The sequence below is a fragment of the Olea europaea genome, chromosome 14 (assembly GCF_002742605.1).
Source record: "Olea europaea var. sylvestris chromosome 14, O_europaea_v1, whole genome shotgun sequence".
Taxonomy (NCBI): Eukaryota; Viridiplantae; Streptophyta; class Magnoliopsida; order Lamiales; family Oleaceae; genus Olea; species Olea europaea.
In genome coordinates, this window is record NC_036250.1 from 6673316 (window position 1) to 6689058 (window position 15743).

Consider the following 15743-nt stretch of genomic DNA (forward strand, 5'->3'; position numbering starts at 1 on the left):
TGAGATTCTTACTGGGGGTTCCCGTGTGTTTCTCCTGCCTCGTACGGCTTTTCCTTCGACCATTCCACTTACTTCTGCCTTTCGTTCGACCTCTACTTCTACTTCTGCTCCTGGGGTGGCTGCTTTGCCTGTTGACCCCATGGTGACGCTTATGGGACATATGTCTACTTTGGTCGAGCAGCAGGCTCGTATGATGGGAGAGATCACGCAGTTACGTGCTGCGTCGGAGCGTCAGTCAGCTGAGCTTTCTTCTTTTCGCCGTGCTCTTGCAGTGTGTCAGCGTCATTTGCGTTGGATTCGTGATAGTATGGAGGAGGACACGGGTGCTGAGAGCGGAGCTGAGTCTTCAGATGCTGGTGGTGTTGCATCGTAGTTAGTTAGTTCATTGTTTTGACCTTTGTCCTTTGTGACAAAAAGGGGGAGTAGATGTTTGGATAGATAGATTGATAGATCTTCAATTTTTTGGTAATTGTGTAGATCGATAGATCTTCAATTTTTTGGTAATTGTGTTATACTTCATGACTAGATTAAGTTTTTTTGATGTTTTGGCAATATTAATGTATGTTTTTGGTGTTTTTGACTTACATTATTATTGCTTCTTAATCTGGTTAATGACATATGATCGATTTCTTATTTACTGTTTCCATTTCATATGCTTTTACACTTGGTATTTGAGTTTGTGATTTTCAGGAAACAAGTTCAACAAGAGATTGCTACTTTAGTTGAATAGATAGATTGTTTGGAGTCATGTTTATTTTTGTCCTTGACTGTCATATGTATTTTTGTCACAGAATGTCAAAGGGAGAGTTTGTTAGGAAGATGTGTAATTGGCAATCTGTGACCAAAAGACCTATTTGTCAAAATTGTAAAGTCAATGACTAAATTGTACAGGTCAAATAGTTCAGGGACTAAAGTTGCAATTTAGTAAAGGTCATAGCATAGGTCTAGGGTAAAGTGGGATGCTTTGAAGATGCAAACGGTGCGTTGATGTCGCTGGAGTTTCGCCCTGACCTTGCTAGAGCCAAAATTGCAGAACTGACATCGCTGGAGTTTTTCTGGTCTATCGCCTGAGCGAAGGTACGTCGCTCGAGTTTCGCCAGGACCTCGCTCGAGCGACTATGTTATCTGGCCTTTGGTAATTTTAATGCCTCACGAATTTTTAACGTCCTATATTACCAAATTCGACCTACTATATAAACAAAACGTCCGATTTTCTAATTTGACCTTTAGCAAACATTAAAACAACAATTCCTCTCAACTTCCAAAGGATCAAGAACCAAAATAAATTCATCTTTTTCATCTTTGATTCTAATGGTTCTTTGAATAAAAACATCAACCCTCACAAAACCAAAAAGGCATTTCCTAGTGTTAAGCATTTGCCTTTTGATTTTTATAATAAATGAGTTATTTTGGAGAATTTTTTTAGCATTTGCAATTTAATTTGAAGGGTGATAAGTGTATTTTATACACTTATTCAAGACTTTAAAACGATGATATTTGGTTGCTTCTTGGATGAATTATGGTCTAAATTATCGCATTTGTTAAATAGGTAAAATTCAATGACGGTACAAGAAATTGAAGGAAATAAGCAAAAGTTGACAAAATTGGAGAAAATGGCTAAGTTGTAAGAGATTCAAAGTTCGGGGACTAAAGTGTAAATACTCAAAAATTGTGTCGAACCTCCTGATGAAAATTCAAGAGTGCTTGAAGTCAATTGGATAAAGAAAGACATCAAATGGATGAAATATAATCAAGTAAGATCACACATCAAATTCCAATCGAAAAAACGTATGCACTGTTTTCAGACTCAAATTGAGACCCACTTTTGACGTAGCAAATGATTGAATTTGAAAATAGACAAATTGTAGTTCTTTGAGTTAGTTTTCCAACGCATCTTGAATTGCCCCAATCGGTCATCGTAAGAAAACATTATGATAAAAAAAAACTGAATGTTGTTCAATGCAATCGAAGTTGATGATAGCGCTCGAGCGCTATGTTTCTGATTTTTTCTCGAAATTCAGCGCTCATGCACCCAATCACAACGCCTAGGTGCCCTGCTATCGTCAAGTAGGGTTTTTTAAGTGAAATTCATTTTTTTAAAAGCCCAACTCAACTAAAATTCTTTCAAGGCTTGAAGAAGACATAAATATAACCTTAAAAAAGACAATTGGAAAGGGGGGATTCACACATTGGGAGCCTTCATTATTCATAAAAAACCTCAAAAAAATTGGAGAAAAGGGAGAGAATTCAAGGGGCCAAAAGATCAAGGGATTGAATCTACTTATTAGGAGGAAAACACATGCAATTGGGGATTGAAATGAGGTATTCAAGGGAGAACAATATCAAACAATCCAAATTTTGAAGCATAAATTGAAAGATGAATAAAATCTTGGTGCAAGATTGATTTCTTATTCTATATTCTTATTCAAAACTCCATGATGTCTTCCATAATAACTTCTTGTTTTTCTTTCATTACTGTGAGTAGTTAAATCGAATTTTAGGGCAAACAATATAATCTATTTGGGACCATTTATTTCTTTTATTTGAGATTCTTGTTCGTTATGATTATATGTGTGGATTTTAATCATGTTCTTAATACTTTGAATTTTCTGGGCAATTATTCAATGATTTCGTGAACAATAATTGTGTAGAGATGCAGATTCTTGTTTAGACCATATATTAAAATTTGGTAAATTAATATAACATGCAGAGATACATATATTAATTGCTGCGATCATATATGAATTCTTAAAACCAATTTTTCATTTTATTAAGTTTGATTCGCATAGAGATATGGAATTGAAATAGTTAAATAGGTCCAATGAGAATTTGAGAGGGGTAAATTGAATACAATGGGAGAATTCGACTAAACACAACCTTAGATTTTATGAATCTTGATTTAAGACTTAAAAGTGATCAATATATTATATTGTTCCGCCCTAATATTCATTTATTATTTGAATCCTCAATTATTCTTTGTGTTCATCCACGTATTATTAGGTAGTAAGATTCAAAATAATAACAATCATTGTTTTTGTTTATTTGAATTCTCAATTATTCTTTGTGTTCTCTCCATTCTGTTAGGTCCTTAACTTGCTTCTATTTGGCACTTTGTATATGTGACCCTTAATTTTCCTCTCCCCACCACCTTACACCTTTCTTCCTTTACACTTTCATATATCAAGGAGTTGATAAATGTATTAAATAGTTGCTTATTTTTAGGGGTGCCACCTTTACTTTTTGCCTCCAAATTTCTCCCATCTATCCTCGCAAAGCGCCAAAGGTGAAATGCAAGACAAAGGTAGACAAACCCTTAATTTCTTTCTATTTATTGACTAATATTGCAAAGCTCCATTGATGGAATGCATGTTGCGGGTGTACCATCCGAACATTGACTTGAAAGGAAATATTTGCCTTAACATTCTTCGAGAAGAATGAAAGCCTATGCTGAACATAAGCACATTATTCATGGCATGTATACTTGGGAAGCAATGAAATTTAAATTTGTAATATCACTAATTGGAGGTAGTGTATGCACAGAAACCAAATCACAAGGATGCTCTCAATCCCGATGCAGTTGCTGCGTTGAGAGACAACCCAAAAATGTTTGAATCGAACAGGAAAAGGGCAACGGCGGGTGGCTATGTGGGACAAACTTTATTCTCTCGCTACCCATGGGCGGACCCAAGGGGGGTCACTTGACCCTCCAACTTTTAAGATTTTCCCTTTTATTTTTTTTCCTCTAAAGTCATGTTTGGTATCGATTGAAATTTAAATTTTAATTTAAATCAAAATTAATAATTAATTTTAATAACATATTTCTTGAATTCCTTAACTTTTAAAATTTTATCAAAATTTACTAAAAATCAGACTTTAATCCCCACCAAATAGAGACAAAATAACAATAAATTTGAATTTTCTCTCTTTTTTATTTTCATTGCTCTATCCTATTCTCTCCCTCAAACCTTTTATCACAATCATAACTCTTCTAATTTTTTAAAATTTGTTTATAATTCCTCTACAATTATCACATCTACTAAAAATTTTTACTTTTCAATCAAATTTTTAACTAATTAGAACCAAAATTTGCATTTTCTCATATTCTATTTGCGTATATAGCACGTGACTAAACTGATTATATAAATTTAACTTATATATAATGAATTGTATTTATTTGACTGATTATTAGTATTGAATATTGGTTATTTGTTTTTTCTTTCGATTATTTGAATTGATTGTTTGTATCAAATATAAAATTTTTTAAAACATAAATATACACTTTCTTGTGGTAAGCAAAATATTATTAAACTTATTGTTTAAAATCAAATAGATGAAAATTATTAGCAAAATATTAATGAAGAAGTAGTTTTAAAATGTAAACCTACATTTTTTCGAGTCAAATATAAATCATTCCAAAATAAAAAACAAAATATCCGATTTGTACAAATTTTGATTGTGCCCCCCTAACTCAATTTCTCTACGTCCACCCCTGTCGCTACACATAGTATGTAAGCTCCCGTTTGGCCCCCGTTAATTACCATTCCATTATATTTCATTTTTTTCTCTTATTTTCAATCACACAATTTTTCATAAAATACTTTTCCTTTTTTTTTTTCAACCACTCATTTTTTAAAAAAAAATATTATTCCACCCATTTTCTTTTCCACAAAATGGGGGCCAAACGGTAACTAAATCAGACGTACAAAATTTCATAGGAATCCATGTGATGTAATTGAGACATTATGAATTCATGTTAATGTAGCTTTGTGCTTGGAATTTATTTTTAAGATTAGCACATTAGAGCATTTTAAAAAAACTCTTTAAATATGAGATGGTATATAATTTAAAGAGTCAACATTTAAAATTATACTCCAAAAGACTCTTTTAATTAATATTTTAATTCAAAGAATGGGTAAACTCATTCTCTATAATTAAATTCATTTAAAGTGTTTCAATTTTCAATGTAGAAAATAATAAAATAATTTTAAAAAAATAGTTAAAATAAAATATAGAGAAAAATAATAAATATTTTTGGGAGTAATAAAATTAAATGTTAAATATAAAGAATTTGTTGGAGTACTTCAAAATTTTGACTCTCTAAATTTATATATGCTTTTCAAAATGATAGAATGTACTCTTTAAAAATAGAAAGTGTCTCCAAGAGAATCTTTAAACATAAGATTCTCTCTATTTTAAAGACCAACTTCTAAAATTTTGCTTAAGAGGTTTTTTAAATTAACATTTGAAAATAGAGACTAAGTTCGGTCAAACTCTCTTTTTATAACTAAATACACTCAAACTATTTCAATTTTAATGTAGAAAATCAGTATAATAATTTGGCGAGAAGTTAATGGAAATAAAAGATGGAGAAGAAAAGACATAGTAAATACTTTTTGAGAGTAGTAAAAGTAAGTGATAAAAATAAAGAACCTTTTGAAGCATTTAAAATTTTTTGCTCTCAAATTTATTAATAATTTTTAAATTACTAAATATGCTCTTATATACATTGTCATAAACATGGCTCTAGTGTTTATTTCTTTGATTTCTCATCAATAAGAAAAACACAGAATTATCCTAACAATCATGCAAGTGGTACATAATTTTTTGTACCTTCACCCTTTCACATGGGATGGGGCCTGTTTGAATAAAATATTCGAGTGGAGTCTATCCATGTAAGAGGATGGACACAAAAAATTATCTATTACTAGAATTATTCTTATCCAAAATTAACTGACCAAATAATTGACGTGGCAGCATCTGATTGGGTGGTTGACCAGTTAAACACCCGAGGAGACAACTCTGGTCCAAATCTGCCAGATATTACAAAGAAAAAATATTCGTTCTTAATAGCCATTCTTTTGAAAATTTTCTTACAAATACCACCCCACCCCATGCCAACAATAACTATTCACTTTATCAATTCACACCCTTGCTTTTTTCCGATCTGAGGACCCTTTTTGTTATTTTGTTATTGTTTGAATCGAAAGGGTCAAAAAAATCAGGCGGGCCTACTGAAAATCACTCGGACAGGAAATATGGTATATTGATTTACACTATAAACTTCCTGTTCCAAGAACATTATCTGTCAAAATACATGCACACAGATTCTTCCACACTTGTAAAAGGCAGGGGGAAGCGTATTCCTCGTGAGTACTGCAGTCCCAGCAACGCAATATACGCTACTATTACCTACGAACCCCACCCCTCATATTATATATACGGACAACGGAGAGAGGGAGAATATAGAGCTATATAATTTTTTTTTCTTTTTGGGTGCGTGTGTGAGTTTTAGGAAGAGAAATCCAAGAGAATGATGTGGGAAGCTGGCGGATCATCGGCATCGTCTTCAGCAGCTGGTATTGGAGGTGATGGTGGTTGTGGTGGTGCAGGGAGGAGGAAACCATCTTGGAGAGAAAGGGAGAACAACAGGAGGAGAGAGAGGAGGAGGAGAGCAATAGCAGCCAAGATTTATACAGGATTAAGGGCACAGGGGAATTACAATCTACCAAAACACTGTGATAACAATGAAGTCTTGAAAGCTCTCTGTGTTGAGGCTGGTTGGATCGTGGAGCCTGATGGCACCACCTATCGTAAGGTGAACTTTTCTGTTTTCCCTTTTATTGTTTACCTTTTCTTTCTGTATATCTGTTTTTTTTTTTTTTTTTTTTTCGTAGTCAATTTTGCTTTGATTTGTTTAGATCTATAGATTTTGGATGTGGGTTTGCCTTATTTGCTTTGATTTTCCTTCGATTTACTGATTTTGCATTTGTAAGGTGAATCGAATTAAAACCAGATTTCCTTTTTTCTTTCCTTATATTTATATTTAAGCACGTATTTTCTGTTAATTTTTCTCATTTATTTGTCTATTTTGAGTCTTATTTATTGTAAACGAATTTCTTTTATAAGTTTAATTGTCATTTTCTGCATAAGGGAAAAATGAGAAAGATTTATTGGGTGAAAAGAACAATTGAAGTAGTTAATTTCAAAACCTAGTTCCTTTTAATCAGCCAGAATATTCTAGGTGTAAAATTTCTGAATTGTGAAACTCAATTGTATCCTTTAATTTGGATTTAGAATTCAATGAATGAATGAAATCATCTCTGAATATTTCGATTTGTTTATGTTCTTTAAGTTGGAGCATTTCTCTTTAAAGATGATATACTTTTCAAGAATACTAATGTAAAAGAGGTTTGGATTTGCATATGATACAGGGATGCAAGCCACCTCTAATGGAAATGGGAGGCACTTCAACCAACATCACTCCTAGTTCATCCCGAAACCCAAGTCCACCGTCCCGTAGTTATCAATTTTGCTTTGATTTGTTTAGATCTATAGATTTTGGATGTGGGTTTGCCTTATTTGCTTTGATTTTCCTTCGATTTACTGATTTTGCATTTGTAAGGTGAATCGAATTAAAACCAGATTTCCTTTTTTCTTTCCTTATATTTATATTTAAGCACGTATTTTCTGTTAATTTTTCTCATTTATTTGTCTATTTTGAGTCTTATTTATTGTAAACGAATTTCTTTTATAAGTTTAATTGTCATTTTCTGCATAAGGGAAAAATGAGAAAGATTTATTGGGTGAAAAGAACAATTGAAGTAGTTAATTTCAAAACCTAGTTCCTTTTAATCAGCCAGAATATTCTAGGTGTAAAATTTCTGAATTGTGAAACTCAATTGTATCCTTTAATTTGGATTTAGAATTCAATGAATGAATGAAATCATCTCTGAATATTTCGATTTGTTTATGTTCTTTAAGTTGGAGCATTTCTCTTTAAAGATGATATACTTTTCAAGAATACTAATGTAAAAGAGGTTTGGATTTGCATATGATACAGGGATGCAAGCCACCTCTAATGGAAATGGGAGGCACTTCAACCAACATCACTCCTAGTTCATCCCGAAACCCAAGTCCACCGTCTTCGTATTTTGCGAGTCCAATTCCATCTTATCAACCTAGTCCGTCATCCTCTTCATTCCCAAGCCCATCTCGGCAAGACGCCAACGCGGCTTCACAGTCATACAGTTTCCTCCTCAACTCTTTCCCTTCTTCTCTTCCTCCGCTCCGAATATCAAACAGTGCCCCAGTAACGCCCCCTCTTTCTTCACCTACTAGGCTTCCTAAGCAAACTTTCACTTTGGAGTCTCTTGCCAAAGAATCCATGTCTGCCTTGAATATCCCTTTCTTTGCAGCTTCTGCCCCGGCAAGTCCTACTCGTGCTCAGCGTTTTACGCCAGCAACTATACCAGAATGCGATGAGTCAGACACCTCAACTATTGATTCATGCCAATGGATGAACTTCCAAGTCTGTGCAAATGCAGCCAACATGGTTCCAACTTCTCCAACATTTAATCTAGTGAAACCAATCACAAACCTTGTTCCTTCCCAAGATGTAGTGATGTCGGAGAAGGGGAAGGGCATAGAATTCAACTTTGAGAATGTGGCTGTGAAGCCATGGGAAGGTGAGAGGATTCATGAGGTGGGAATGGATGATCTTGAACTTACGCTTGGAAGTGGAAACACCCGGATGTAAGCAATTGACGAAATTGAATTGTGGTGAAACATTGATAAAACCGAGTTTCTCTAATGGCATTTCTTTGTAACTTGATGCAAGAAAACTGGCAGCGTTACTGTCGAAAGTAAACCTACTCGCTGTAAAAGAATTTGGTCTCAGAGGTGAAAAGAATTACAAATTTGGAATTTGAACCAATTTCTTTTATTAGGATGGATTGGTTTTTCAGTTGTTTCTTTTAGTCCTTTATTCTGTTTTGCTTTTTCTGTTATGAGTAATTGTTGTCTTCCCCTTTAAATTGTTTGGGGGTTATCTTTTACAAGCATTACTTGTAGACAGTTGTGTTCTTGGGAAGAATTGTCATCTTCATTGTAGGCTAGTGGGAATTTATCCACGGTTGAAATCTTTGAGGATTTGGCTTAATTATAGACGCATTTCATTATTTCCGATATTGGTTTTTTCTTACTGTTCAAGTAATAATGGATGCTGATATTTGAGTAATAACCGGACCATGATTCAGCAGTACCATCAGCATTTGTATATCATTTCGACGTCGTTGGTTTGTTTGGTGAGATGGACCTTGCGGTAAAGTAGTTATCCCTTTGAGAAGTAACGAGGAGTCAATAGAGATTTGTTCACTTGTGCTTATATTGCAACACAAGATTTTCCTTTTATGTGGAAAAAGCCTGTGTCTATAATTTCCTGTTCTATCACCTGACTCTGTTCTTCATGTAGCATTCATACCAAAGGGGGAAGTCCTTTATTAGAGGATTTAATTTTTGAGGCACTATCATTATTAAAAAAATTTAGTCTTGCATAATAAATGAATAACAACAAGACTTGAACTCAAGACTTTACGTTGTTTTAATCCAATACCATCTTGAACTAGTTTATTTAAAAGTTTAAGCGGTTAAAGAGAATTAAATTTATCATCCAACACACTTCCAGTATGAGTCAAAACTCAAAACCAACTTTTATTTTATTTTATAATTATTTTTTATTATCAGAAAAGCCTAACACATGCACAGTTACTCATCTCAATATCATCTACTACTTCATTGCATTTATTTTTATTTACAATTATACTCCAACAGGGAGTTGATATGATATTTGGATGTCCCAAGAGGCATGTAGGGTTGACATGGACTTGTCCCTTTTCCAGGCAATTATTTAGATTTGTTGTTATTACATTGATGGGTGGTGTCACAACACATGTAGTGCTTGATGCATGATTATCCTTTGGTCTACTTGTGACAATAGTGCATTATTATCTTTTTGATCATGTTACTCTGTGCCTGCCTTTGGTCAACAAAATACAGTGTTTGTTTCTAAACAAGAATGATTGAATAAAAAGAAAAAGCAATAAAAAGCAAATAATTGAATTCTCTTGAGGGGAACAAAATTTCAAGTCAAAGATTTGGTGACCATTCCAATCAACAGAAACAACAGAACAAACATAAGAAACAGAATCTTATTCTAGTTGTCATGTAAAATTTTAGGAAATTATCAATAGGAGAATCAAATTTTAGATCAAAATAAGTTATTGATAAGTGAGTAATGGGATCAATTGACTACTTACGCACTTGAAACTATCTTGGAATTCAATTCAACTGGTTTTTTGCCAAAATATATATTGTTGCTGTGTCCTTAACTAAATTATTCTATAACAAAGCAAAAAAATTATTTTGACCAAAAAGTCTGTGTAAACACTCGTTCTATAGCAGTGCGATTATTTTTCGAGGTGATTTCATGCATACACTTTCAACCTTGCTACACGTACAAACTGCCTCCCACCTCATCATCTCTCAAGAAAGGTGTAAACAATAGGCTTGTGTACAAGTAGTTTAATTGATATACCTTTGATCTCTCAAAATATATGTACATTCCCACTTGAAGATGCTACCTTTGATAGCCTTCGAGCATTGAACAATTATAGGCCAATTGTGTTGAAATGGTCCCATGCCTCCTGCATTAACAAAAGCCATTTATTTATACTTCCCAAAATTTCTTCTCCTTTCAAGAATCATAAAAAATGGCAATAGATCAAATGGTATCAATTAATCTTATTCCGATACCTGCACAATATCAAAAACTTTTTCCGCAAGGTATTTTTGATGAGAAGCGGCTCCTTTCTGTTGCAATTTATCTGGATGAAGGCAGAGCAAAGCCTTTTGATATGATCTTTTCACCGAATTTGCTTCTATTAAATCAACAAGGGGTACTGCCTTCCATCCATTCCCAGGCCAAAGAACCTGCACCAGATGTTAGTGATAAGAAGAAATTTTTATTTTATCTAGATGAAAATTAGGAATTTGTAAACATTACTAAGTCCCTCCAGTAAAAGGAAAATTTCATCTTGTTTATGTTATCTATTAATCCGAAAACAGAATAAAGTAATGGGTAAGCGTTCTTCAAAATTGGCTTTCCCATTACAAGCTTCTGCGTTCCTAACTAAAAAGAAGAAAACGTCAAAGTCTTATGAAATTGCAATCCCATGTAAAGCCGAGAGGAATTTGTTTCCCATAAATGGATGATAAAATGGAAAATGGATAAAACATCTTACAAATTGCAAAGTTGACAGCAGCGAGCGGATATTTCCTTTCTTCCCAAGAGACCATTGTTGAATCTTGGCATCTAAAGCCTACATTACATTATAGAGAATTGTTGTTGCATTCCAAGAATTCTAGACTACTAATATTGCATTGAAGTAACTTACTTTCATGTCCTCAGAACTTTCATCAACCGTAACTTTGTTGTCATCATGAGATAATTCTTGGACCTGATAAACCATGACATATAAAATGGTCAAAAGTTGAAATCCACAAGAAGAAAACAATGTTTAGAACACAATTGAATGGATAATACAAAAACCAACGTGCACAATTGACACACAATAAAGAGACAACATACCACAAAGCTGACTTCGAAAGGGTCTTCTGCATTTTCAGCTGAAACCTTAGAATCAATGGGTAGAGACTCTGTTCCAAGTACATGATAATCTCTCAGGATAAAAATAAAAGTATCATAGAACTTGGAAGAGTCAGACCCCAAAAGCAAACCGTTGAGGTCAGAGAACCCAAGCCTATATAAACCACACGAAGGAAGTTCATACTTCCGATGTGAGATTCGGGTGCCCATACACCCCAATGGGAACCATGACCAACCACCACCCTTCCGACTCGACATCCACGTCGAGCAGTTGCCCATACACCATAAGTGGTAACCGAGACCAGAAGACATGATATTTGCTCTGATACCATTGTCATAGACCTTGGAAGAGCCAAACCCCAAAAGCTAGTCATTGAAGTTAGAGAACTCAAGTCTATATAAACTACACAAAAGAAGCCCATACTTCTGATGTGAAATTCAAGAGCCCATACACCCCCAATGGGAATTATGACAAAAGAGTAGTATTTATCCATAACCTATTATATCAAATGAATAAACACTTCCTACATTTGACTAACTTGTACTTATGCTTCATATCTTTTACTTTTACTTAACACGTAAGTTTAACTAACCAGATGGTATAGAATCCTTCTGAGTAGTAGAAAAATGGTTACTTCGATTAGTTGGGGTCTTTGTATGAGAATAATGTTTTGCTTCATCATTGCTGAGATTTTTGTTAACCTGAAAATGATAAGAAAGGATAGTTACACATCCACAATCATAGTTCCAAAATAAGACTAGTTTTATTCAGAAAAAATCAAGCCATAAACTTATACTATGTACACTGAATCAAATTTCATCAAATTCATTGGAAGGAATCAATTACCCAGCGAGAAACATCTGGCATCTTATTTACACTGCACATGGGCACTTCATTATTTAATTTTGCAGCATTCAAATTCACTTCAATTTCTGGTTGAGTGATTCCTATGCCTTTCCATCTAGAGCTCTGATTTGGAGTCTCAGGATCAACTTTTGATCTTGAAGAAGTTTCCTTGTTGAAAATCTTGACAAACTCTTTGACCTTTCCTTTGACTCCATTTCTACCAGGAACTTTTTCTGAATTTATGAGTGAAGTTCGTGCGCTAGCTTTATTTATGCGTGTTCTGTCTAAACCCATTATTCCTTCATTAATCTTCACTTTACCAGCATGGTCATCAGGAATAACTTCTTTTGGTAGGTTGGTCGAATTTCCTTTCACTTCTGTAACATTTCCTCAAATTTCAAAAACTTTACCATTAAAATTCAGTTATATAAAATGTAATACAAAATGTGTTCATTGAAATTCCCTGTGAAAATATGATTTACCTTGTTGTTCAAACTCATTAATGAATGCATGCCGAGGCTTCACATCTGACTTGTGAGATTCGTCGGTCTTCACAGCGTTTACATTTTCAATTTTCTTTCCTATATTCGTTTTTTGCAGGGAATTAGCTTCTTTTGCAGTCATGACTAGAACTGAATCTTTTGTGCTTCTATCATCATGGTTCTCACTTTCAAATTTCAACTCAGCTTCGATATTTGTTGAAATCCCATGGTTTTCCACTGTAGACAATTCTGGTTCCATACTTCCAATCCTTCCATTAGAGCTTGCAGACCTATCAATTTTACTCATCCCTTTCAATTTTGAAACCTTCCCACCTCGAAGTGGAATAGGCATTGGTAATTCTCTTCCTGCCCATTTGTATATAGAGAAATGAAACTGATTGCCTTCGCTCTGAGTTTCCACACTTACTGAATCATTTTTCCATTTTTCAACATCTTTCAGATCAGATACTCCAGAATGTGTAGAATTCTCGTTGTTAAAAGAAACTTCATTGGACAAGGAGCTGTGGTGATATACTGGCAGAACATCATTTCTCGTCTCATCTTGTCCCAATATTGCTTGACCTGAAAATCTAGATGGAGTAGAATTTGAAGAGTGGGGACCATTTGCAATGCCATCCATCTTATACGGTCCACGATTTCCAGAAGCAAATATAGGGTAATCTGTTGCTTTTATCAATTTGGCAGGAAGACTGAAAACAGAAAAGCATTTAAAAGTAAAGAACAGACATGATATGCATATTCAACAAAAAACGGTAATACAAAGTAACATCTACATAGATTGTTTGGAATATGGACATAGCACACCACAGAACTAGGAAGAATTTTAACCGCTAACTATTAAGTAGGTGAAAGATCTGGCTTCTACTGTTTATTTAATAACATCAGAATTACTCAACCAAAAGCAAACCTGAAAATAAGCAATATTTAGTTAGGCCAAGAGACATTTCAATGTTTCTTTATGAATGTCCCCACATCCCAACCCAAAATAAAAAGAAAAGGAAATTTCAAGATCTACAAGAAGAGATTAAGCTCTAATAATCAATGAATAACAAGGGAAATGTTAATTTCTTTCTCATAGAACTTAATTCTACCAAGACATTTGTTACCTGATCAATTGAAATATTGAAATAGAACAATCTATATCTTGAAATACAAAGGAATCACGTATGACTAAATAACTAATAAAAATGATCTGTTCCAACAATTCTTAATATTTCCAATGACTACGTTTCAATCCTACTTCGCTCAGTTCTAAATATCTTGTAGATCTTCATAGAGAGGACTACTTCCAGTAGAAGACTGGTTCGTATAGTTATCCAAATGGTCTGCCTCGAGGATATAAATGTGTTGGGTAAACTTCCCTTACAAAGGGCGAGTTCTACCAATCGCGTTGTTAACAATATTGGAAAAGGACGTTCACAAACCGAAGAACCGGCAAACGTACCTGAACTGAGCAGGAAGTGAAGTGGCAAAAGCATCAGCTTTGGGTATCAAAGCCCTGCCAGGGCTGGAAATCCTTGAACCAGGGCTCGAGCCAAAGGTATTTTCCCGGTCACGATCAGTCCTTCTCGGTGAACTATAAGACTCATCACCTCCAAATATATCATTAAAGAAACCATCACCCAGATTTCGCCTTCTCGTCACAACTTCTGTTCCAAACACTCGCTTCTCCTCGGAATCCACTGGTTCACCAAAACTGTACCTCCCTTTCACTTCTTGCATCGAAAACCGCCTCGGTGGACCGCCAAAAACATCATTAAAATCCAAGTCATCAGAGTTACTGTTCTGTGCTTTTAGTGAGTTTTCTAATGAACCACGAGGATTATATCCCAACAAAACATTTTCCCTCTCCAAAAATTTCTCCATTTATGTACAAACACAATCCAACCCTGTGCTTTAGCGGGAAATTCTTGAACCTTCAAAGATTGACAATTCTCGCAGGAAGATTAATGCATGTCAAGAATCCAATGCTATTTCAGTTTGGCGGCTTCTTAAGAGTGTACGTCACTGCTTGCGGAGTTTATAAAAATTCTAAGAAAATGTGGAAAATCTAGTGGTTTGTATCAAACTCTGAAATGGGTTTGAAGGAATTAACGCTAGAAAACAGATAATGTGGGGTTACAGAATAAGAAAACAGTGAGAAGCTGAAGCACAAGATCAAAATGGCTGTGATAACAAGACAAACGACAAACGTGGCGTCAAAAACCCAACGTTCACAAGCATGTTCTCTCATAATTTCTAATGGCGCCGGTTATTTCAATAATGTATAATTATATAATTCAGGGGTTCATGCTACTTGGGGAAAGAGTGGCCACCACTAGGTGAAACTGAAACATGTGAGGGACGTAAGACCACCTAATATCCACCTTATCATCTGATTTTTATTTTTTCCTACTTCAGTTTTTTCACTGCAGAGGTGGTCAAACACAGATAAGTGCGTGACGTAAATTTTTTTAGAATATATTTTGTAAAAAATAATTATTTTAAGAATTTGCGATTAAAAAGGGGAGGAAATTATGATTTCACACATTAAATCATTTTATTGGAAAAGTATGTGATAAAAAATGAATTTTAAAGAATATGTATTATGATCAAAAGATTGATATAATTTCTACATCTGCATCAATTCACATTAATATACATAATCTATTACATAGATAAAAAGTCATTTCAATATGGATTTCTCCCTCTTGGCCATCAAAAAATAATAAAGGCAGTCCAAAAATGTCCTTACTTCAAGGTAGAACATTCGAAGGAGAAAGACAGAACATTTAACCTAGTTGTACAAAACAAGTTGACAAAAATAATTGAAAAATAAGTACTATAAGAATCTTAACTTTTGATTTCAAATGATTTAAAAAAGTGTTTTTGAAATGATTGGTGTAAATGTTGTTTTGTAAACCAACTTTGTCAACTAATTTTGTATAAACAGCATGACTAGGACAGAATG

The 15743-nt window shown here is 34.2% G+C and overlaps 2 protein-coding genes across 2 annotated transcripts; one reads left to right on the forward strand and one right to left on the reverse strand.

Moving 5' to 3' along the window:
• The first annotated feature begins 6069 nt into the window (after positions 1-6069).
• LOC111408959 (protein BRASSINAZOLE-RESISTANT 1-like) lies at positions 6070-8964 on the forward strand. The gene is made up of 2 exons (XM_023038820.1): positions 6070-6595; positions 7841-8964. The coding sequence occupies exons 1-2, from the start codon at positions 6311-6313 to the stop codon at positions 8534-8536; spliced, it is 981 nt and encodes a 326-aa protein (XP_022894588.1). The 5' UTR covers positions 6070-6310; the 3' UTR covers positions 8537-8964.
• Positions 8965-10095: 1131 nt separating this feature from the next.
• On the reverse strand, positions 10096-15072 carry LOC111408956 (J domain-containing protein required for chloroplast accumulation response 1). The gene is made up of 9 exons (XM_023038812.1): positions 14238-15072; positions 12773-13482; positions 12291-12667; positions 12037-12145; positions 11426-11493; positions 11232-11294; positions 11079-11156; positions 10591-10767; positions 10096-10481 (listed from the first exon to the last, which is right to left on the reverse strand). Exons 1-9 carry the CDS (start codon positions 14657-14659, stop codon positions 10446-10448), a joined length of 2040 nt encoding a protein of 679 aa, XP_022894580.1. The 5' UTR covers positions 14660-15072; the 3' UTR covers positions 10096-10445.
• Between the last annotated feature and the right edge of the window lie 671 nt (positions 15073-15743).